The sequence below is a fragment of the Exophiala oligosperma genome, assembly GCF_000835515.1.
Source record: "Exophiala oligosperma strain CBS 72588 unplaced genomic scaffold supercont1.20, whole genome shotgun sequence".
In the NCBI taxonomy this organism is placed as follows: Eukaryota; Fungi; Ascomycota; class Eurotiomycetes; order Chaetothyriales; family Herpotrichiellaceae; genus Exophiala; species Exophiala oligosperma.
In genome coordinates this window covers 1,829-24,311 of record NW_015622837.1, presented here as the reverse complement: position 1 = coordinate 24,311, position 22,483 = coordinate 1,829, and the positions used below count along the sequence as shown (strand labels likewise).

The window sequence follows — 22,483 nt, the reverse complement described above, 5'->3', positions numbered from 1 at the left end:
TAACAATCTGATTTGCAATGGCCCGGCCATAGGACAACTAAATAACACTGCCTACCGAAACCGTCATTACCCTCTCATTCGAACCCCTCTATCTCAACTAGTGGTAATACAAGTAGGCGCGCTTTAGCTGCCACGGATAGAATGTAGAAGATTTGAAGAATCGCCTGTAAGCCGGACGGCCATCCAAAAGTTACCAGCACGAGAATCCACAAATACGTAGCAAGCGAAAGCAAGTGAGAGAGGTTGTATTCAAGAAGACTAGGTCACATAAATGTATTAGTAGATCAGCTTTAGCTTGCCCTTTTGGCTCTGCCACCAGGGGTTCTGTACTTTTGTGTGTGTGTGTGTGTGTGTGTGTGTGTGTGTGTGTGTGTGTGTGTGGGTGTGTGGGCTATACTTTACAGTACTGTGACAGTTCTAGCGACCGCATCGCGCTCGTCTCATCTATGTTTCCGGATCAACAATACTGTACCGTTAGACACCACATTTACCGCTAATTCATCAGAGCAATGGGATCAGCTACGACAGATTTGGACAAGCGTGAACCGCAAAGAAGCGTGGTTTGTGGCTGCAAAAGGGTAGGCAGGTTTTAAGAAGATGGTTACAAGAAAGTCGGCATTTGAGGATGAGCAAACGGGTTCAAGCAGCCTAGTCTGCCACCGAAAATCATTGGTCCGACTACTTTTAGCTACGACCTCTTTATCGTTCTCGTCCCACTGTTTTCTATGGCTTTCGTCATGCAGTCACAGGCAGCGAAGCTGTCCTAAAATGTTCTGACATGCTTCTTCATGGATTTCTGCTACCAACCATCCCGACCGCTCTGGCCACCCCTCCACTACTTTTCGTGTATCTAGCCCAAGAAAGTCATCAGTAGGAATGTTTTACACTTCATCGCAATCTTTGGAGGATTTTGCCACTCACGCAATCTTTTGCCACCATTCTCTACGTAGCCACTCGTCCATCCACGAATTATAATGTCCTCTATAAAGTGAGAAGCGAGTTGAGGGAGCCCATTGCCGAAGTGCTCTTGCTTTCATGTGGTTTTTCAGCCTGGTACTAATCTACATTGAGGACACAATCAAACTTTCTGGTTTTCAGCGGGACTTCCACTCGCGACGTCTTTCAGATGTCACCCAGCAAGCTAATGCAGGAAGGAACCCCAAAATTCAATAGTCAGTTTCGGCTACACCCTCAGAAGAATCGGTTCTGCAGTACAATAGAGAGAAAGTGCGGAAAAACAGGATAATTATGGCACTACTGTAATGCTCACTCGGTCCTGTTTGTTCTAAGGAACCAATGTGTGGTCATCGTGGCGTGTAGGTTCGAGTGATTTGCTGGGCTCTGCAGCATGTCAAGGATGTAGTATCTTCTGGTGCCAACCGATGGCGTTCGATTAGGTGCTATCCGAGACGATCTCCGTGATATTTAGGATACTAATCACTTAAATCAAGAGCTATGCAGCAAAGATGATGATCAGGACGGGATTGCTGGAGCAATTCCGAGCAGTGCCGTCCACAGTATTCGAACACTCTTAGCGTAGACGAGTGTTTATTATTAGAGAGAAGCAGAGGACGGCCAGGATAGACCGGACAAGTACACCGACGCAGGACACAATCATTAAGGCTATAAGTGCAGGCGTGCTGAAACCACTTGGAGTGGAGGTAGAAGCAGTTCGTGACAGGAACGGCTTGTCGTTCAGAAATTCGACGGGGGAGGCACCTGTACTTTTAGTCATTCGCTGCATAGCCGCGACTGTACAGGTAAAGGTGGCTGGGACATACTTAGACGTGATCAATCAATCAATCAATCAATCAAGAGCTAAGCTGCCTTCTACAGTACTATGCAGTACATGTCCGCACTAACTCCTTTCGACTGATATGCAAGACCGCGACTTGGCTGCCATTTCTTGCACATGCAAGCCGAAGCAACTTGGTGTTCAGACTGCGCAATGTCTAGCCAGGCCCGATCGTACTCCGGACAAGTCAAACTCGCTAAGCCATACAGCAGCGTAAATACCCAAATGGAAGCGTCCTTGGCCTACTCCGAAGCGCCTGGTTTCGAATACTTTGAACGGCACCTCCTCGACCATGGCATACGCGCGCGGCAATTCCTGAGTGCCACAGATCATGCCTCTGATTCCCAAGCATATTGAGTCGCTCCCTCAACAGGCTATCAGGGCTGTTATAAGAAGCCTCACGGAAGCTGGAGCCTCTGACAGCCTTTTCTTTTGCCCAGATTCCACGAAGTCTCACATTCACGACTTTCAGCAATGCCAACCATGAATGAAAGAGCATATCGATCTTTACTAGGGCTAATTGACGAGCATCCCTGGGAGGTTACAGTGGATTTGAAGCAAGAACAACATGCCCTGCTGAGAATCCAGCACGATCTTGAAAATGTGGATCCACGCGAGATCACCGATATTCACGACAAACCTCGCGTATGGACACAGCATCAGCGAGACCGCACGCCACTGGCTGTCCTCCCCTCCAATGTCAAATTTCCTCGCCAGGAGTGCAAGCTACATCCGAGGTGTAAAGCAACCATCCAGGACAAACGTGTTGATCCTAGAGAGCACCATACCCTCCTTTTCACTCTTTGGAAAGCGTGCCACTCTCGACGGCCAAGATTCGACCAACAGCGTTCGAGAGTACCCAAGCTAGTGCAAATGAACCTTCAGGGTCACCGACCGCGAAAGTTACAATGTATCCACGAGAACCAATGAAGGCTGAACAGATATTTCCGCGACGATCCACGAAGACAGCGGGCGTCATGTCAACTTCTGCAGGCAGTACGACTCGATTCCCAATGGCTGTCATTACCGAGCGTTTCGCAATCCCATGACCAGACTTATATGCCTGTAGACTTTCAAAGAATGGTCGACGTCTCCATCGCTTGATACGGGCGCATAAAGTGAGAGGACTATAGGTCAAAACCAGAGAATCGAGTTCAAGATCCCGACAACAGAGCGACTAGCGCGGTTCGCGCAAAGCGTAGTATCTAGGTATACTTAAGGCGAAGCACACCGGTTCTCAAGTCATCCTGCAAAGCTTTCCCGCGAAAGCAACAATCGAACCCTCCGCAGGCAACCATGTCCGAGATCGAGTTTTTCCCGACTCTCACAGTCGCTCAACACGGCTATACCGTATACCTCACGATTTTCGACCAAAATAGTTGTCGGCAGCCAGAGCAAGTCACGGTTAATTTCTTATCGGGTGACGAAAACTACACTTTTGTCTCCCGTTATTCAAGTTTGGTGTCTTTCGCCTTGAGGGCGCCTATAGGAGTTATCACTATCACGTTCTATACACGAGGAGAGCCTCTCCAGTTTCTTCAACCTTCGGTCAATCACCTGTTTGCTGTGGTGCCTGTCTATATAAAGTGTTATAGCGCAATCATAGCTCCACTGTGCTACCACCAACAACTGATTGCGGAGGAACTGGCCCGATTAAGGGGCAGACAGTTAGCAAGAAGGCAAGGCAATTTGGTGGGAGCGCCTAGGCTGCATCGATGAGTCTGATCCTGTCAACAATGAGGTTAGTAAAATATTACATATGCGAAAGGAGTATTCCAGTCGAAGCCATCCTCATCGGTTCATAAAGTCTCGATTTGCCTAGTCATAGGATCTGTGGGATGGTATTACTTAAATCACGCACAAGCACTGTTGTAGAATGAGTGACCGAGTGAGACTGAAAAGAGACAATTAATACCTGCGAGCTTTGTCGATAACACTCTGAAGAGAACGATCCTTTTACTACTAACAGCAAGTCCTTTGGACACCAATGATTATTTGGCAGCTTTCTCTGGGACTTGACTCAGTTTGTTAATCTCCGTCCACTTTTGTAATTTCAGATGACTTTCCTGGTGGTTCTGTCATCATTGTTTTCTTCAGGGCATATATGATCGGACGAGCTCGACGGCCTCAAAAACCTCAGGACGATCTGACGTGCTCATATTGCCCGGAAAAGGCCTTGGACAGCGATGATCTAAAAGTTGTTGGGACCTTCCAACGATGTCTTCCCAGCATTGACGAGCTTGAGACTGAGATTCAAAGGCCTTATAGTATGTCGGTCGCCGATTGTTTATGAAGAGATCGTCTTGGGTGACTGACGACTCGTGCTTTTCCAAAACGCATCGATACTGCCATTTCCCAGGCTCGGAACTGGGGTCCCTGCCGATGGTCGACAGGCAAGGTAAACTTCGAAAATGTCTGATAAAGGCGTCGTCATTCGCTTTGCACAGGTAAAATGCCACCACATATGTTGCTTCGCTCGAGTTAATACTATTAGGAAGATGAATTGTCAGTATAGTGAATTGTCAGTATAGACTCCGAATTACATCGACCCTAAACTTACTAATCAATTCCTAAGCCACAAAATAAAACCTCCAGTTTCTGGATACAGTCTTAAAGCGATGTCGCAGTAAGCTTCTTATCGGTGAGAGGTTTGCTAAACAGACATGAAGTGCCCAGAATCTCCGCCAGCTATTTCAAGTCCCGGTTATGTCTGTTCCACGGTATTAAACCAGTCAAATCGCCAGAAGGAATCACAGCAGAGCCGCGAAGAACCAACCAAACGTTCATCTCCCCCGTGAGCTCTGCGCACATGAATTGTCGTAGTGGTTTTAGGAACGGCTTCTGAGGCCAATCCGGGAGCTGGCTCATCTATTTAAGATTGTGCCAGAGCTGACTGCGCAGTTGAAATGCTAGCGTCTTTTGAGCTTCCGCTTCTTTCGGGAGGACTCCAGGGAAGGCGGACACAAACTCCGAGGTGAGTCCTTCCCAGCTGATACTGTGGTCTGATTCTGCACCTTGGAAAGTCTTATACTCTTCTGTGTACACCCTCGGAAGCCACTCCTCCTCGTCTCTTTGGACCAAATCTTCCAGTGCACGTGTATCATCAGATTCACGTTTCAAGGAAGCCGAGAGCTTCGATTGAGAACCAAGTATAAGGAGACACTGCATCATTTTGAGCTGGCCGTCACTTTGTTTCCCACCAGCAGTTGACTTGCCCACGGTTTTCAAGAGAGGGCGACAAAAGGGTGGTCAAAAGATGGTTGTAGTGTCTGAAGTAGGTTCAGTATCTTCGGGTCGAAATCGTTGATTCGATGGAGGAGGTTCTCGATTCTAGAGATTTCCTTGAGGGTGGAAGGAATACGAGACAGAGGTGAGTTTCCATCATCGACAGGGTGGCTGGTATCTGTAGAAGAGAAGAAGCCCGAGGAGCAACTCGCCAGGAGCTGTCAATGTTACGTTTCAGGGCCCATAGCCTAAAAGCTGGGCATAAGTAGAAGTTTTCCCGGCCGCTGTAAGGGGGTTTTGCTGGCTAAGAGGCGGATGTCGGGTAGTCAAAGTGGCATCAGTGCTCTTTGCTATCTAAAGGACATGGACTCGGGTTCCACATTGGCCTTCACACCCCTTTCGAAGAAAAGATTCCATGACTACAAACACGACGAGGGAGACTCAAAGAAAGACTAAGATGACGATCTTTCGTCAAGCTGAGGTGAGGCAGAAGGGTAAAAAGCCAAGGATGTGAAAGTATCGACTGGATACAAACCCCAAGCGGGAGGCACTGGGCTCCTCAGCTCCAGCGTCGATACAAATATTGAGCACGAGAATACCAGAGGCTCGTGGCTACGGCTTGCTTCCTGCCCTGAATACAAAGTGAAAAAGCTCTCGCAGGGTTACTATCCACTGATTCATGATTGTAGTACAGTATAGTCGATAGTAAACATCCCTTGGAGATTTCGTCACGCCAAAAAGGGTGGAGCTTCTCCTTGACACTTCGTATCATCGCCAATCCATCTATATTGACTCATGCTGTTGGACTGCATGCAAACAGATGTATCTAAAAACTGGCCATCGTTCAAATCGTTCTGCAGTGTGACCGGTAAAGGCACGACTGGTCGTTTGTATGCAAAAGTCGAAGTCGGTAATGCACACTGTCTTTCAGAGACCATTTTTGGTCCGAGATTAAGTGCTATCGTGGGAGGATCAAACGATGCGGTATCAAGATATAACGGATTGTGGGCTGCTTGGTCCAAGGTGGAGTGATGGCCCGGCTCTGAATCACTTTTCGAATACCAGCCAATGTGTCCTTCATCTTCCGAATGGATTTGAAGAGGTTGAATATCGGAGACTTCGTCTGGGAAATAGCCATCGTTGTTAGAGATGGTGTACGGGCTGAAGTCGTGGACACAGGACTTCAGATTTGAGTCAAGAACCTTGTTGTCATTGACTGATTCGGCAGGAGTCGTAGTTGTGGGAATCAATATCTGGCCCTTCTCCAGAGTCTTCGATGCCAGGTCTGCTGCGGTTCTGTGAGGCCAGTCCTGAGGACTGCGCCTAAGATCGTGCCACTTCTCCATGATCACTGTCGCTAGTGAAACAGCTTTGCTCGCTGTTCCTTCTCCGTCCCAGACCTTCAAGTATAAGATCATGGAGAATAACAGCACCTCGAATGTCAAGTCTTCAGTGTCATTTGATAGCTCAGAACCTCGAACCACACTCTTTTGAATTTGAAGCAAGGCTGCCAGATCTCGCTCTAAATTTCTTATGTACTCATCGAGTCCGTCGACGGATGGCGAAGCGTGACATGCCTCGAGTAGCGTAGCGGAGACGTCAAACTGAATTTTTCTGAACTCGCCTTCGCGAGACTGCGGCTGATGTAGCGCCGGGGTTGCCAGCTTCGAACTCGGTGGTAAACACGGTAGACGATCAATCAACAAACATAATCTAGCATCGAGGCTGGCTAGTGACCACCAAACTTCTCGAAAGCAGTTCGACATTTGGAGATCTTCTCTATTTAGCAGGGTGGTATGCGTAGATTACCCCGAAACTCACCTCTCTCTAGAGTCACAGCCTCACGAATAGCAGACCCAAGAACAATCCAAGCCCTTTCGAAGTGCGCAATGTTAAGGAAATTTTGTGCCTTTTGAAATTTCGAACGGAGATTCGCTATCCAGGATATCGACCGAAAAGGTGTATCTTGAAATTTGGTAGCTACAGTAATTTGGGGTTGTTCGTAAATGCACTTGATCTCGACTTGTCTTCTCTGACAACTCTGACAAGGCTTTCCGCCATCGCACTATATGAAAGTTGTTAAGGTTCTGTTTCAAGACGCGAAGGATGTAAAGTACTTTGGTTTTGCGTTTCTTACAGGACAAGCATGCACCTCGTCGTTTCCTATGTGGAAAAGCCATTTCGATCACAGCATCTAGTGAGATGAGGTGAGAAGAGTAGGGAATCAGACGAAGAGCGGGAATAATATATGTTGTAGACCATATTTGCGCAGCTACGGGACTGGGAAATCAGTGGAGATTGCGTTCTGCGCCATGTTACCCCTGCTCGGACTTCGAAGCTCTCAACATACGTACACTTGCATTTGTGGCCTGCTGTGCCTAGAAAATTGGTCGGCATGAAGTACATGTATAGTGAGATCATCACTTCGTTGTCAAATATAACTTAGAGACCAAGAATCAGGAGGGAGAGAGAGAACACGATTTTTCACACCAACTTTTGTCGCCCCTATCGACAAGGAATGACACTCCTGGAAATGAGAACACAGAGTAACTAATTTGGACCAATTGGTCATTACTACATAAAGTTTTATATATCGACCAAAATACTATCATCGTCAGACTGCCAGTAATGCCATTCCGCTAAATGTTCTCCTACTCTTTATCTCTAACTCTGCCACTCGGCCTCTTATTTGAAGATACTTCAGTATCTTAGATACCTGGTGCGACCCAGGTGGAGACAGCTTTTGTCTTCGTCATTGAAGTTTCTAACCCGACGGATTATTGAAATAAGAAGTATCGAATGAACCAAAAGATATCGTCAACCTCCACCCTTAAATGCCCAACGACATTTTGCATCAAGATGAAATGCCACTCTCGCTGTTCCGAGTTACATTTGCCCCATGTAAGATTTCACACGAATGTCGTTTGCCTGTTCGAATTTGTTTCGGCAATAACGTAGCAGTGAAAGTATGAGCGGAAGGGCCGTTCGTCGCCAGTACAAAAGTGGTGTTCGACGAAAATACACAAGTAAGAACTGCTGCAGGGACGCTTCCTGAGGGTCAATAGATTACACGAGTACATTCCAAGGACGCTTGAACTTTCGAATCTTAGATGACGTCTATCCAGGAGATGTCTCTCCATTCTCAAAAATGGCAGGGACTTGGGAGATATTGGTGAGTGAGATAGGTGGCAGTGCTTGCGTGAATTCTGTGCAAGCGAATTGTTTCGACCTGCCGTCATAAGTGATATAGCGTTTTAACTAGGCAAAAACATTAGCGAATCTTCAAAGCAAAATGTTGGTGGTTTCGCATACAGAAGCAAGCCTCACACCAAGCCAGAGACATCTCCCTGCACGTGGCGGTGCGTGACTTGGAAGCTCCAGTGTGCGGTCATCCTCGTCTGTCACTTGTCCCTCGAAAAATTCGGGGGGATAGTAGTGACAGTGAGACCATTTGAACCCACGCATTAAGAAGTCCTCTGGTAATTGAGGACCTGTACCTGACTGTTGTTGGGGGAAAGCTGGGGACTCAACTTCTCTGTCAACCACACCAGACCTGCTTATCGAGTTTAACGACAAAACCAATTTGTCCCATGAGACGTACTTTTCGAGGTAGATAAGAGTCTCTAGAACATCTGACAGACCCCATAGAAACGACAGAGTGAAGTGTAGAAACGGGAGGATATTTCTGTCTCCGACTTTGGCCGCAACGATAGAAATGCATTGGTATCAAACAGGCAGAACGTATGACGTTACTTCGTTCGAAGGAGAGAATTTGATCTCTAGTCTATCACAAAGTGGCGTAGTAGCCTAGACAAAGTTTTGAATATTGATAGGGCTATCTTACTCCCAGAATTTCCGGCGCGTTTGAGTTTTGGCCACGAGATTCTCAGAGAGATTTGTATCAAAGGGCTAATCTGATTGTTCTTCATTTTGGCGCTGCTTATTCTTCTCTAAGTCCGCACAAAGGGCTTTCCATAGGACATTCTCGTCAGATCCGAAGTTAAGGATCATGGCAATAAGGGTCGATGCCATTTCTGCTCCTTATATCTTAAAGTTCGATCCTATTATGTTAATAGTTTCGTCTAACTCAAATACAAACCGAAGAATATGTAAATAATAATTATAGATAAATCCACAGGTAAAGAGAACACCCGCCGCGATAACCAGACTAGTTTCTACCCTAAGGTACTTCTAACTTATTATCTCATACCTATCGAGAAAAGGAGAGAACAAAAGCATGATTGAGTGCCAAGCGTTCACAGATAGGATATCGCTAACGAGTGCCTTAGAATAATAAAACAGCTGACGAACCACATTGAGTCTTACTAAAACGGCCAAGTGATGCTATATACGATCGGTCGCGAGAGAGCGGTCAGCAGCACAAGTATACCATATTCGGGCAGTATCAGATCAGTTCTCTCGGTCCCGCATATCAAATTCTTCGATGGCCATTCGATAACGAGCCAGGTCTCCTAGGCATTCTATCCATGTTTCATGAAAAGCAGGCACTGATTCCATCATCAAGCCCATCATTTGATAAGAGAGATGAAAGAAGGTGAGCATATGCTCCAGTGAGAACGGCAGTCGATGGCGGAGTAACTCAAGGAAGAAGTGAATACCATGCCTCCACATTCGCGCCTGCATGTCATATTTCGTCGGTAACTGTCGAAGCGCAGGTGACGCCGTAGGATGTTGACTGGCCAAAAGGAAATCATGATGCTCGTGTAACAGGGTCCGATGTAAGACAATCAATGCCTGCCATTGCTCATTGGAGAGCTCGTTTGTAGTCTGGGACTGCTGCTGGCAGATCTCTAAACACTTCTTCTCGACTTCAACGAGGCTAGCATATATCTCTTTCGCTTCGATGATGAGCTGTTCCTGTGAGATGGGCCTTGTTTCGGGTTGTAACGGCATTTGGTAGGCATGAGAACTGCTGTAACGGCAAACATAGTTAGCCGAACGCAGAAGAAGATGACGCTTATGAAGGCATTACCCTCTGGGGGCTTTTCCCCCGAAACACCTGTTTAATATCGTATTCGTCATGATGGGTCCAGCGTACAGCATACAGTGCGACAGTCAGATGTCTGATGAGTGAGAAGATGAGCACTTCGCCGGGGATATTTAGACTTGCGAGCAGTGGGTGGAACTGTGCCTTATACGTCTTCTGGCAAGAGTTCGCGAACCGAAAGGCAAAATCAGGCAAATATTTGATGTTGTTCAGGCAAACTCAGCCTCATAGTGAGTCGCACCTGCATGGAATACGTGGTCGCTAGCGAAGACAAGGAGGCCGTCATTTTTAACTTGGGTGAAGGTGGATCAAGGCGGCGCATTGGGTTGATGCCGGTCAGTCAGGCAGAATGGCTGAAATGACTTGATCTGCCCCTAAACCCTGAGAACTAGGCAGAATGGACGGCATGCTATCGTAAAGTACCACTCTAGAGGAATCAGGGCTGGACATAGGCAGAGAGCTTAATGATGCAATACAGTATAGCCGAAGCTGAAATGCGCAACCCTCACGACGGGGAGTCCAGAAACACAGCAAACTATAAGCTTCTTAGGGGAGATTACGTCCTGCGCCACCATCATAACAGACCTAGCTGGGGTCTCACGCGGAGCACATACCATCTCGGCAATATTAACAGTCTAAAGAGTAGGGGTACAATGGGTATTCTCGAGATCTGCAACTACTGTACTCCGTACAGCGTCCACTACTCTCACAAATATAACGAGAAACCTATTTCGCTAGGGAGATGCTGTGCAATTCGTAGACGGAAAGAACAGCTGATTAATCCCGCTTGACAAACTTCTCCTGTGCACCTAATCGCTCACTAGAACGCCTCTTCTTTGTCGTAGGAGGTATATGAAGTCCATCAGGGGTGTCCTTCATGAACAACCGACATAGTTTTCGCATGATTGATTCTAATTCCGTCCGAGAGATGGAACCTGGAAACATCGGAGAATCACTGAGCAAGGAGACCAAATTGTCTAGCTTGTCTGTAACCCAAAATTTGGGCATGTCGAGATGTCCAAATGGGGCCCCATAAATGAGACAGATGAGTTTTATATTTCGTATCCAGCAGAAAGCCTCTGATTGAACGCACTGGATTGTATCTAGAGATTTCTCTGGGAGATGTCGTACCTCGCCGAGAATGTAGCTTAGTTGTCGCTCCAGCTCATTTCTGGTTGACTTCATCCAAGCAACGTAGGAGAAGGTCTGACAGAAAATATCCCAGCATATTGGCTTAGGGTCTTGGTTCCAGTCTCCCAGGTCCCTTCTAAGGATATCTTCCAGTGGTCTTTCATCGCCGTTACGATAGTGGTATCCGACGCATACGAACAAGGAACAGATGATGACGATATACTGTTGGAAGGAGAAATGTCTTGTGGTCTTTGCGTAGAAGTCAGAGACATATCGAGCAAAGTTTATGTATTAGCGTTCTTACCATCGTGAGGATCTTGTCATTAACTTTCAGGGTCGACTCTAATAATTCCTTCTTCTCTGATTCTTCCGACTGCCTCCGGTTCGATAACAATTTGTTGATATCCATAACGAAGAAAATTCCTTGCGATCTGTCTGGTGTGGAAGAGAAGTAAACTGTTTTTGCAGAGCTGAGGTTGGGGGAGCTGGGAGGAAATTTCCAAAGCAAAAATGTGGCGGAAGTTACAGTAAGGTGGGAATGACTGAGAAGATATAACCGCGTCTTTATGGTGGGAAGCAATGTGTGGTGCTCGCTAAAGGATTGTCTCTACTGCCAATCAGTTTCTTGCGATCACTGGACCGCAGCTGCCATGTATCACACTTACCTTGTAGGCCGTATGAGATACATGGTAGGGGGGCTATTTAGAGAGAAATGGAAAGATCTTTGACTTCCAGTCATTTGCAAATTTTTCACCCGCAACGGCCGTAGACATGGGTTTGCACTCTGTAGATACCGTTAGTATCATGATGACGGCTAGTCTCAATATAGTATTATCAAACAGCATACACGAGTTTCTGCTGTAGCATCCCCGTCATAAGAAATTGATATCCGACTACACACCACTTCAGTTCCCAAGCTAATCAAACCAAAATGCGGCCTCCCTTTTTGCTCAATACCGAGACATCCCCAAAATGAATCTTCGTAGTGTCCGCGAGTTGCGGGTGGCCGTGGTCAATTAATTTTTACAGGACGAATCGAGACTATTTCGACTGGCATTGCTTTCTGAAGCTTCTTCGAGTGCCTGATTTCAATCCCTGGAGAGATCAAGCTTCCGGACATTCTTCCTGTCATTGATTCTATGACTTTTCGGTGTTTTTATCGGTAGTAGAGGGACCTGAAATGTCGCAAACTTGCTCGAAAGCACCGTCATTCCCTGGCACTTTCCCTGGCTCCACATGGGCCGCGGAGGCCGCAGTCGAGTGAAGATCATCGACTGAATTTACCGGCAGGGTTTTGTACTGGCCATCAGCGCTCTTTAGGAGTACCTTGAAGCTGTCACCGCCACTATCTATATGGAAGTCAACGACCTCTCCATAAGAAGAGACGTCGCCTTCCTGCGCGCGATACATGTCGATGAGCAGAGTACAGGCCGCTTGGTACAGTCGAAGGATGGCGCTGTTCTGGTGGACTAGCACAAGATCCGGCGAATCGAGCCATGACTTGTATTCGGCAGTGAATTTCTGGATGAATACGCCAGCTGGTTGTATGGCGGGTAAGAGGCAAGAGGGCGCCGAAGATGGAGAAGGGTGATGAGCTCCGGGAATTTCCAGTGATATCTTTCGGTGGTGGACAAGCCCATCATTTCAGCACCAGTATCGAGTGCTTCCTCCAAGCGATCATCATTGTGCTTAAAGAAAATGGTGTAAAAGACTGAATCGTGGAATGTGTAGTGAAGAGAGGGTGGTTCCATTTCAAGAAGCGGTTTGTCGGGTAGTTCTTCCATCGAAGCAATTTTCGTTCCAGGTTTCCAGCTACAATGGCTAGAGATATTCGTGCTAACAGCTATCTTCGGTTCATCGTCAGTCTTGGTCATTGTGACAACGTGCTTTGGGGGGTTCTATTGACAAGAGAATAAATATTCTTGCCAATGTTAATTGAAAGGAGGGACGAGACCGGTGGTATTTGAAGGTCTAAGGAGGCTAGATAAGGAAACTTTAATGCTGACGCAATAAATTCCATGTTTGACTTTGTGAGTTTTTGGCTGCCATTTCAGAATGCAGGTGCAATTAAAAGCTTGAATCAGTAGGGATTTCTTTGACAAAGCCGCTGCCTATCTATGGAGCTAGACACTAGACACACTCAACGTTAGAATTGAGTCATAAACCATGCCGAAATTAAGTGTTGGAGCAGAAAGGCCAATATTAATCCACCAGATGTGAGGTATGAAAGAATGAAATTAACAAAGCTTGGGACTGCCTTAAATTAAGACATCAAGGTGTTGAACCACTCAATAGTACTGTCAAAACTCTGTCTAGACGCATGAGCTGATGTGCTTTGTCACCCAGTTCGCCGGCCATTCTTCTTTACTGTCGAAGACTAGTCTTCCCACTGCCTTCACGACTGTTGGTTGACAATGATACTACCTCCGGCCTTGTTTGTCTCCATTTAGTGATTAGGTACCTATTGAAGGCCTATTGATTCAGATTTCAGAGTTCGCTGTACGACCAAAAGAACCTCACGGTGTGGCGAGATCCGCAACGCGACGCTTCTCTCTTAGATTGATCGAAAATGGTCGGAGAGATCGGAACGAAAAGGAAAGAATGACTTGATCGGTATAGTATAGCTTCTCATCGGCGTGTCGTGTTGTTTGAGAGAAACTTATTTATTTTGAACATCTCTTGCGTGCGTCTTCCAGTATTCCTTTTATGTTGTTAGAAAGCTTTTTGTCCGAGAGGGGAGATAATTCAAGCCTTTCATGGTCTTATCGATATTTTCCACCCTAAGTGCGTCATCGAGAGCATTCCGCAAATCCTCTTTTTTCTGGTCCGTTGGGTTGTGAGAGTAACTTATGAGCGTCTCTCTGACAAGGTCAAGGTGAAATTTCATCACACCGGGCCAGTCCCTGTTATGATTATCGATGAGAGCCTTCAGACAAGGGTCAAGATCGGAAGGCATGGTCGCTTGTGGGGATAGTATGTTGGAATACTTTTCAAATTGCTTTGCGCGGAAAGTGAACTTCGTAAATAGTCTGGCGCAACCATTCTCCTTAAATACATAAACGGGGAGTGTATACGTCGTTAAGGGAGTTTGGAAGTTGCAGAAGTTGAGAGTTGGACACAAACTTGCGCCTCTTGGAGGACTCAAAGGCGGCTTGTCATGGACTTCACAAGGTTACAGAATCTGTATCAAATTTGCCTTTTCATAAGCCAGAGAATAAGCAGTTCATCCGGAGACAGGTCCCAATATAAGGATAGACAGTATCAGGGAATGATTTACGGCCTTTTGAATGTGGATACAGTCAAGGCATATGCCAAACCTTGAGAGGCACAACTAAAACTACTCGAGTCGATTCTTAGAATTGATTGCTCCGTAACGAATCATCTAGATATGACTCCCTTGAAGATGAATATGAAAGAGTCTATTACGCGCTAGTGTCAGAGCGAACTTGTGAGTAGGGCCTGCGACTAGTGTAGAAGGCGAAGAAGAAAGGCATGTCACTATGCCTGTCTTTGTAGAGCTACATTGAACTGGTAGATGGTGTGATAATGCGATACTGTGTGAGGAATGTAAGAAGGCCCGGACTTGAATGTGAACTGTCTGGGCATGACCAGAGACAAGAAATAGAGATTAAACAGAGACTGTTTGTTATGAGCAATACTCAGTCAATCCAATAAGGCTCATTGTGAGTTTGTCTTAAGCTCTGTGCAGTTCATCTCACATCTTCGAACGTCAGTTTGTCGTCGTTCATTTCAATCAAACCATATCAGTGTCTTGCATGTGTGCGTCTTTTTCCACAATATTATGATGATTCGCTTTTTCATGCTCTGATCGTATCCATTGAGAATGTTCATGACGAAAACTGTAATCTTGATCCTGCCGTTCCTCGACCATGATTGAAACATGGTCGTAGGTCGGGAAGTGCTTGAACTTTGTGTTCGAGCCAGGAAATGGCATCGCTTCGGGGTCAGAGAGTGCGGGAGACGAAATCTTCGAAGTCTTTCCGTGATCCTGGAATGGTGTGGTTTGGTTATCCCCGCCTAGATCAACCACCTTGAAAAAGAAAGACGTATAATCAAATTCCCATTCTCCCAGCGAGATGGAGGAGCCCGACTGCGTGGCATACGTGGTGAAAGGGTACTTGTATTCTTGATAGACCCAATCCTGTTGAATCTTGTATGGTCGCGCCGGCCTCATAAGAACATAGGTGGTATCCGCAGGTGGGGGAGCACTGGGTAAGGTCTTGAAGCACTGACAAAGTAAACTCAGGTCCTCCTTCGATTCGACCCTTCCACACCAGTACTTTTCTGAAAGGGGCGAAAATATCTTTTCGTAGAATCCTTCGAACTGTGGTATTTTCGTGAATACATCAGGGAGAGTGTCAAACTTGAGGCCGAGCTGACCTGCCATCTCTCCGTCACGAAAAGCTCTCTCCAAAGCCATCCATTCGAAGGATAATGAGCGCGCTCGAGGGAAATCCAGGCGCACTCCAGAGTGCTGTATTGCCAGGGAATGATAGCCTGATTTTTCTTCTTGCTCTGACGCCTCGTCCTCGTACTCATAAAGTCTTGCCGGAAAATACTGCAGCAACGCAAGCATACGTAGCACAAACCCGAGAACCGGTTTACTTTCTTCTTTAGTGACGTCCTTCGACCATACGCGCTCAATTTCCACAATTAAATTGGCTTCATTTTGTTGTCGCTTCTGATTTAGGGATTCGTATTCTTCTTCTCCGAATGTCTGAGGAGGGTCAAGAAAGATTTGCTGAAGACATATCGCTTCACGAACGGGCTGGGGGATCGGATATTGTGACTGGTGGATTTTTCTCGACTTTTGCATCATGATGTGTCGCAGCCGTGCGTTCTTTATGTAGGGGATCGAGTTGACAGCTCCCCTGAGTGCCTGCTCAGGAGTGGCTCGGGATTGTTGTTCGTGTCTTCGAATTTGTGTCAACAGGACCTCGAACTCATCGGGAGTCAGAACTTCGCGTTGATATGCGAGGCGATCCTCAAGTATGTGTCTTATCTTCTCCCATTCAGGAGTCGGGTAGCCCGTGGAGAAGGTCTTAGTAACCATCACGCGATCACGGTCGGCAAGGACGTTGATTGTATGTGGCTGAGTGCTCGAGGATGACTTCCATACAGTATGACATGCCAGCGTGGGCTCAGTTTGATGACAACATAACAGACCTTGCGCGAGCTTGTGGGTATCGTCCACCAAATAGATTCCTGAAGCACTCAACAAGACGCTTTCACAGCGAATCTCAACCTCGAGTATGGGGTCGCATTCACTGTCCCTATGCTTCTCGTTGTCGCAGAACAAGATGAGTCTCTCGTCTCGTAGTGTAGCCCGTCGTAATGTTCCATTGTATTGGCCGAACCCTAAGCCCATTCGTATGCCAGTGTTGTAAAACACGGAGAGAAGGGCTACGACGAACCGTTCAAACTCCGGAGTGGCATTATCTTGGGACTCGCGCCAAAATTCGGATACCACTTTGACGACTTGATTGATGCTCGGGCAGTCGTGACATTGTCGGTGATCTTGAAGGAAAAGTGGTATCACGGAGAAGGCAAACCGGTTGGGATCTTCTTGTATCTCGTAAATGTACCCTGGTATCCTGGTTTCTCTTTCTGGGGCCCTGATTGAAGTGATGCTAGCGTTGCAAAGCTTGTGCTCGGATATGAGAATAGGATATCCACTCTTGTATGCCAGAGGCAGCTCCCCAATCATCTTCACACTGCTGCTGGTCCCATCTGGGAAGCGAATTGTGTTCATAGGTAGGCCGCTATCAACATCGACCGAGCCATCCATTCGAAGCAGAGGTCTGTCTGCGACTACAACAGCGACGCCATCAGGCTTCGGAAAATTCAGCTGAGGACAGGACGTCGTGTCTTGTTGGATTCCACACACAGGGCTCTTCTCGCTGAGCCGACAGCCACATGGCCACTGAGAGTCCGGCGAGATGCCTGGTTTGTCGCACGCGAGAGCCATAGGTGTAGTGATGACAAGGTCAGAGGGCTCTGTAAATGATGGCGAATATCGAGTACTGTGACAGGAGAGTGCAAGTCGTGCGTTTCGATGAAATGAAGAAATGTAAGGTGCAGGAGAACATAAGACTGGAGGATAACAAGAGAATGGGGACAGGTAGGGTGTCAACTTTGAGAGATTGAAAAGGTTTCTTGCTCTCTATGGACGCGTTCCAGAGGGCGCCTAGACTATATAGATAACTAGAGAATTCATGGAGGCTGGAATACCGTTCAGATTTTGATACAATGACGTGAAGATCTAATAATCTTGTTTATCAGACCAATGCCTATTCTCCCGCCTTAATTTATCATAACCCATAATTATCATTGCTCTACCTTTGAAAGAGACAGGAAGTTGGGCAAAAGATACGAGACGAGTGAAGATCTTTATTCTGGTAGATCAGCTGCAATGCAGGATGTTCAATCGGTCAGAATTGGGAGCTCTACCGGTCTAAAGCCATACTGCGCTGACCGAGTCATTCTTTCCAGGTGGAAGGAGGACTGTTCTCTGCCTTCTTATGCTCGTCTTTCGACCCCCAAGGTTGGAGTGTGTATCTTCCCAGTCGAAATTTCGTATTATGTGACTTAAGATCCCACTTTAGATGGGTCACTCGACTGTCTATCTCTTCTGGCTCTCGACGTTCAAGTGCCTTCCACACGCCCCTAATGAACCCCAATACAGTAGAGCAATGACAAACGACGATCGCGTAGTCCGGGAGTGTACGGTTCTTCTCGGTGGACACCATCGCATCGGTTAGAGTGTCGCTCACCAGTATTGGCCAGGATGTGGCCTTTCGTTTGTCCCGTGCTTTTTCAAAGGTCCTCATTACTTCGTCCCAGCCGTCGTCAAGTGCCTTCATGAGGTGCTCCTTCTCGCCATTCGTTTCATAGTCCTTCCATGCGTCTAGGATTGCCTCGCAGTTGTCGTCAAACCACCGGGGGTCCATGGTGTAGATTTTCGATACTTTCGTGAGGTCGTGCGTCTCTGTGGAAGGAAGAATGGTAAGTCTTTCAACGCTGTAGGGCTCGGACCGGACAAATGTCAAGTGCAAGAGAGCTCAAGATGAGAGAACAACAAGAGAGTCGGGGCGGGCAGGGTGTCAAACTCTGAGAGATTGAAAAGGTTCCTTGTTCTCTGTGGAAGGGTCAGGGGGTGCTTGGACTATATAAATGACTAGAAAAATATTGAAGGCCAAGGAACGAATCTCTGGTGGCTGATATACAGCCTAGATGTTGATACAGGACGTAACGATTGGGGAATCCTTTTGCTTATCAGGCCAATGAGCCCACAAAGCCTCGTCATCAATTAAGTAAGTGCGTGAGTACCGCCTATGAGGGTTGTGGAAAACTGAGAAAGAGAGTATATCGCTCGATCGTTATAATGAATAGTGAACTGGTGTGATGGCCACATAATGAAGGTGATAAAACGAGATCTAAACGAAATTCACGGAGCTCACAAAGGCCTCGCATCATAAACCTGTATTCAAGGACCTCTACGGTGTCCTTAACGATGATACAAATCCGCAAAAACTGATCGCGAGGCAAAATGAAGTGTCCCCAAAGGATTCTCAACAAACAATGTTGCCTTCCTACCAACCCGACCGTGATGAGCATAGAGATCAAGACACCTTTTGTGAGCCGATGTCGGTCTCTTTATGCTAGTGTCTATTTTGACTGAGACAACCAAAGTTCATGATACATCCCATCTTGTGCCATTAACTCTGAGTGGGTACCTTTCTCACTGATGCGACCCTCATGGATGACAAGAATGAGATCTGCATCCTTGATGGTCGAGAGTCGATGAGCAACGACAAGAATGGTGGGGCGATAACTCAAGCGGTCGAATGTTTCTTTGATTTTGGCCTCGGTGACCGAGTCAACAGCCGACGTAGGTTCGTCAAGGATGATCACCTTCGGTCTTTTCAAAAGGACTCGAGCAATTCCAACCCGCTGTCTCTGTCCACCAGATAATCGATTGCCTCCTTCACCTGCTTTCATCTGGTAGTTCTCTTCAAATTTCATGATCGCATCATGGAGTCCGATCGCCTTGCACACTTCTATCACTTCCTCCTCGGTGGCATTGCCCCTCCCACATCGAATGTTGTCAATGACAGGTCGGTCGAAGATGTGAGACTCTTGTGGCACAATTGCAACTGCATCCCCCAGGCTGGACAGCGTGACATCCCGAATATCTTGATCGTCAATCTTAATCGCGCCGTTCTCCACGTCGTACAGCCGAAGCAAGAGGCTGGCAATGGTAGATTTGCCTCCACCACTCTCGCCCACCAATGCCACCGTTGATCCGCCCGGAACTTTGAAGTTGATGTTCTGGACTCCAGTAGCATGTCCTGCATACGTAAACGAAACATTCTCAAATAAAAGGGCCCCGTCTTGTATAAGCAACGATCTCGCTCCATCGACGACGGTAGGGTTTGCCTGGAGAATCCTGACGAGCTTCTCCGCGGACACCAGCATCTCTCCAAAATTTCGTAAGCTCTTGGTCAGTCCGCTGAGATTTCTCGATATGGCAGCCCAATACGTGATAAGGACCGCGAAGTTGGAAGGTGCCGCCCCATTCCTGATCCCCAAAGTCGTGGCGGAAGCCGCTCCTAGCAGCGCCAAACTGAGAAGCAAACTTCGGGCATTGGATACCAGATAGTGTCTCATGTAATATCTTGTTCGTCTCCTCAATAGCTCGGTCAAAGTCTCCAAGAACCGGCGAGATTCATAGTCTTGTTGGCGAAAACAAAAAATGGCTTGCCAATTCTGGATCGAATCTTGCAATTCATGTTGGACTTGTCGACGCTTCTCGACATAAGATCGATATGAATCGGACTGCCAACATATTCCGTACTGTATCAAGAAGATATAGATAGCGCCGAAAAAGGCAATGGCCAGTGTGACGTACCCGTTAATGGTGTAATGAAGATATATCATGGCAACAACAAGATCTGCCACCATAGGAATAAGGTCCAAAAGGAACTCTGCGATCGCCTCGCTAATGCTCTCACCATCATTGAGCGTTGTAAGAAGCTCGGCGGAGCGTTCGCCTCGGAAGAAGTCCAAGGAAAGGTTCAAAATGTGAGCGTGAAAAGACGCGACTAAATTCTTCGTCGCGACATGGGAGACCCGGGTCATAGCTACCGCCTCGGGAATTTCAAACTTAAGCGCCACGTCGAGAAACATCCACCAACAAATCTTCGTCATTATCGTCCAAGGATTACTGGATCCTGACCGAATAGTATCCATGATGATGCCCACTTGGCGTGGTATCAATACCTGTAAAGCACGGTCCTTGAAAAAGAGGAGAATCATCACCAAGATGCTCGTTTGTGTCTTCCAGTCTCCCGAAGGGCAGATGTAAGGAACGAGGACGCCAAACTGCCTGAGATATGCACTTTTCGAAAGCCAAAAGTGGAGGAGAAGAAGATGGAGCCCTTCGATAGAGAACCAAGATTGCTGTCGTGAGCTTCGAAAGGGTTGAACCTTGGTCGTGTCGGTGCGGTCCTCGGATGACATCGTTCCGTAGGCCTCGGAGTCGGATAAGAGTCTCTCGGAGTCACAATCTGTCTTGCGGAAGATGGCCAGAGGCGACCAACCAATCTGGACATGCCGGCGAAGCTTATGCCAGAACTCCATGGAGATGAAGTGCGGATACGTCAATAAGACAGAAAGCGATCTCCCATTCAAGTTGGGAAGCTACCCAGATGTCTAGAGCGCAGAGAAAGGCGAGAGCGACCGGCGGAGTGATCGCTCCATCTTATACTCTCAACGTTTGACGGACCTTGGGAACGTCCAGGATACCAGTAGGCGCTGTCGGCGACAAAAAACGCCGCCTTTATCATGAAAGGACCAATGCATATGCCAGCCACTCTTTCCAGTTCTTAGAGACAAATGTGCTGCCCACTGGCTTTGAGACGCAACTTACACTGTTCTCATTGCTGAACTTCATCTTTTCCCTCATGAAGCGATTGAGGTGTGGTACTTCTCTAGGGTGAGTAAGATGAGAGTTACTAGTCCACGTCGACGCCAAGCAAACAGGGATATGAGCAGCGCCTGTGTGAATTGTAGAAGGCAGGGATGAAAGGCACGTCGCTCTATCGTTGGGAAGAATGAAATTTCATTAGGAGGTGCTGTGGTTAGGGCATCGCGAAAGTCCCCCCTATGAGCGTGTACTATTATCGCTAGTACTTTTGTTGCCTAATAGGTGACTTTCTTCATCTCAGGTCTTTCCCAAGTGGATGACAATCAGACCCAGCCATTTTGTATCTCTTACACCATATCGCCTCTCTATGGAAAGAAAAAGAATGATAACTGCACTGGCCGAGACATTAGTCAGAAAAGACTCAGCATTTCGATATTGACGAATGGCTCCAGAGAGATGTGAATCCAACCTATTTCTCTTTCTTCGAAAGTTCTTGGCGTAGTTGTCGCATGTCTCCAGTGAGCACAATTTGCGACTCGTTTAGTTCTTTCCAGTCGAAGTAGATCTTTTCTTCGTATTTCCCGCGAAGGATACAATGCCACAAATCTCCTTCCTTCGAATCCCATTTGCGAAGGTGTCCAGTATATGTCGTCTCGTTGAGTTTCAGACCAATCAATTCTCCGATGGAAACCAGTGGCAACACAGCAAAGTATTCTCTCATGTCCCCCTTATTACGCCGGTCAATGGCAAAGTATAAGAGCCTTCTCTTTAATTCGGCCAATGCCGCGTCGACGTGCTCCTTCGGAATGCGTATACCATCCATGCCACTAAGACGGTATAGCACGAGAACCGCCTCCTTAAGAGATATCACGGACATTCCAAGCTGTCGATCACGATAAATAGCTGTCGTCTGTGATTGGAAGCATGCAAGCCATTCTTCATCCTGAATCTCAATCACCGGCAGCTTCGAAGGTACCAGGGAAGTGAGGGCCAACGGAGCTAGGCCTGAGTCTCCAAAATTGGGGAGTGAGTCCAAAAGCTTAAATACAACGTCGTTTTCGGTTTCTCTCGACGGCTCGGGTGTTGGGTAGAAACCACCAATGCGGTGGTCCATTATAGTAAATGTTGTCACTGAATGAGACCTTGTGTCGTCCTCTTCTAGAATCTGTTCGCGGCTCCCGCTAGGCCTGACAAACGATACGTTATCAATCGGGTCTTTATTGAGTCGTAGTAACTTGAAGATCCCGAACAATCCTAGTAAGCTATTGCTAGCTAAGAGTTGAATCTTGAGAAGTGAGCAAGGGAGTGGTGTCGTGGAGATTAGATTCAACTGACCGTACGCCACAATATCTCCCGTTGATTGAATCTCTGTTGT

General features: G+C 47.1%; 10 protein-coding genes across 11 annotated transcripts; 1 reads left to right on the top strand and 9 right to left on the bottom strand.

Moving 5' to 3' along the window:
- The first annotated feature begins 2,072 nt into the window (after window positions 1-2,072).
- On the top strand, window positions 2,073-3,600 carry PV06_11133 (uncharacterized protein). The gene has a single exon (XM_016412760.1). It carries the CDS (start codon window positions 2,270-2,272, stop codon window positions 2,723-2,725), a length of 456 nt encoding a protein of 151 aa, XP_016256836.1. The 5' UTR covers window positions 2,073-2,269; the 3' UTR covers window positions 2,726-3,600.
- Window positions 3,523-5,267, bottom strand: PV06_11132 (uncharacterized protein). Its single transcript, XM_016412759.1, has 2 exons — window positions 4,356-5,267; window positions 3,523-4,282 (listed from the first exon to the last, which is right to left on the bottom strand). The coding sequence occupies exon 1, from the start codon at window positions 4,964-4,966 to the stop codon at window positions 4,664-4,666; it is 303 nt and encodes a 100-aa protein (XP_016256835.1). The 5' UTR covers window positions 4,967-5,267; the 3' UTR covers window positions 3,523-4,282; window positions 4,356-4,663.
- Window positions 5,268-5,416: 149 nt separating this feature from the next.
- On the bottom strand, window positions 5,417-7,450 carry PV06_11131. 2 transcript variants are annotated; one of them, XM_016412757.1, is made up of 3 exons: window positions 7,375-7,450; window positions 6,842-7,325; window positions 5,417-6,794 (listed from the first exon to the last, which is right to left on the bottom strand). In XM_016412757.1, the coding sequence occupies exon 3, from the start codon at window positions 6,784-6,786 to the stop codon at window positions 5,749-5,751; it is 1,038 nt and encodes a 345-aa protein (XP_016256833.1). In that variant the 5' UTR covers window positions 6,787-6,794; window positions 6,842-7,325; window positions 7,375-7,450; the 3' UTR covers window positions 5,417-5,748. The 2 variants fall into 2 exon arrangements, with proteins under 2 accessions (XP_016256833.1, XP_016256834.1); XM_016412758.1 differs by having other exon boundaries at window positions 5,417-7,085; window positions 7,138-7,325.
- Window positions 7,451-9,268: 1,818 nt separating this feature from the next.
- On the bottom strand, window positions 9,269-10,263 carry PV06_11130 (uncharacterized protein). Its single transcript, XM_016412756.1, has 2 exons — window positions 10,014-10,263; window positions 9,269-9,953 (listed from the first exon to the last, which is right to left on the bottom strand). The coding sequence occupies exons 1-2, from the start codon at window positions 10,082-10,084 to the stop codon at window positions 9,431-9,433; spliced, it is 594 nt and encodes a 197-aa protein (XP_016256832.1). The 5' UTR covers window positions 10,085-10,263; the 3' UTR covers window positions 9,269-9,430.
- Window positions 10,264-10,805: 542 nt separating this feature from the next.
- PV06_11129 (uncharacterized protein) lies at window positions 10,806-11,568 on the bottom strand (the record flags this gene model as incomplete). Its single annotated transcript, XM_016412755.1, has 2 exons — window positions 10,806-11,408; window positions 11,464-11,568. The coding sequence occupies 2 exons, from the start codon at window positions 11,566-11,568 to the stop codon at window positions 10,806-10,808; spliced, it is 708 nt and encodes a 235-aa protein (XP_016256831.1).
- Window positions 11,569-12,628: 1,060 nt separating this feature from the next.
- Window positions 12,629-13,033, bottom strand: PV06_11128 (uncharacterized protein; the record flags this gene model as incomplete). The annotated part of the gene is made up of 1 exon (XM_016412754.1): window positions 12,629-13,033. One exon carries the CDS (start codon window positions 13,031-13,033, stop codon window positions 12,629-12,631), a length of 405 nt encoding a protein of 134 aa, XP_016256830.1.
- A 1,498-nt stretch (window positions 13,034-14,531) lies between these two features.
- On the bottom strand, window positions 14,532-17,370 carry PV06_11127 (uncharacterized protein). Its single transcript, XM_016412753.1, has one exon. The coding sequence runs from the start codon at window positions 17,146-17,148 to the stop codon at window positions 14,914-14,916; it is 2,235 nt and encodes a 744-aa protein (XP_016256829.1). The 5' UTR covers window positions 17,149-17,370; the 3' UTR covers window positions 14,532-14,913.
- Window positions 17,371-17,386: 16 nt separating this feature from the next.
- Window positions 17,387-18,446, bottom strand: PV06_11126 (uncharacterized protein). Its single transcript, XM_016412752.1, has one exon. It carries the CDS (start codon window positions 18,128-18,130, stop codon window positions 17,660-17,662), a length of 471 nt encoding a protein of 156 aa, XP_016256828.1. The 5' UTR covers window positions 18,131-18,446; the 3' UTR covers window positions 17,387-17,659.
- Window positions 18,447-18,848: 402 nt separating this feature from the next.
- PV06_11125 (uncharacterized protein) lies at window positions 18,849-20,822 on the bottom strand (the record flags this gene model as incomplete). The annotated part of the gene is made up of 1 exon (XM_016412751.1): window positions 18,849-20,822. One exon carries the CDS (start codon window positions 20,820-20,822, stop codon window positions 18,849-18,851), a length of 1,974 nt encoding a protein of 657 aa, XP_016256827.1.
- A 755-nt stretch (window positions 20,823-21,577) lies between these two features.
- On the bottom strand, window positions 21,578-22,222 carry PV06_11124 (uncharacterized protein; the record flags this gene model as incomplete). The annotated part of the gene is made up of 1 exon (XM_016412750.1): window positions 21,578-22,222. One exon carries the CDS (start codon window positions 22,220-22,222, stop codon window positions 21,578-21,580), a length of 645 nt encoding a protein of 214 aa, XP_016256826.1.
- Window positions 22,223-22,483: the final 261 nt, after the last annotated feature.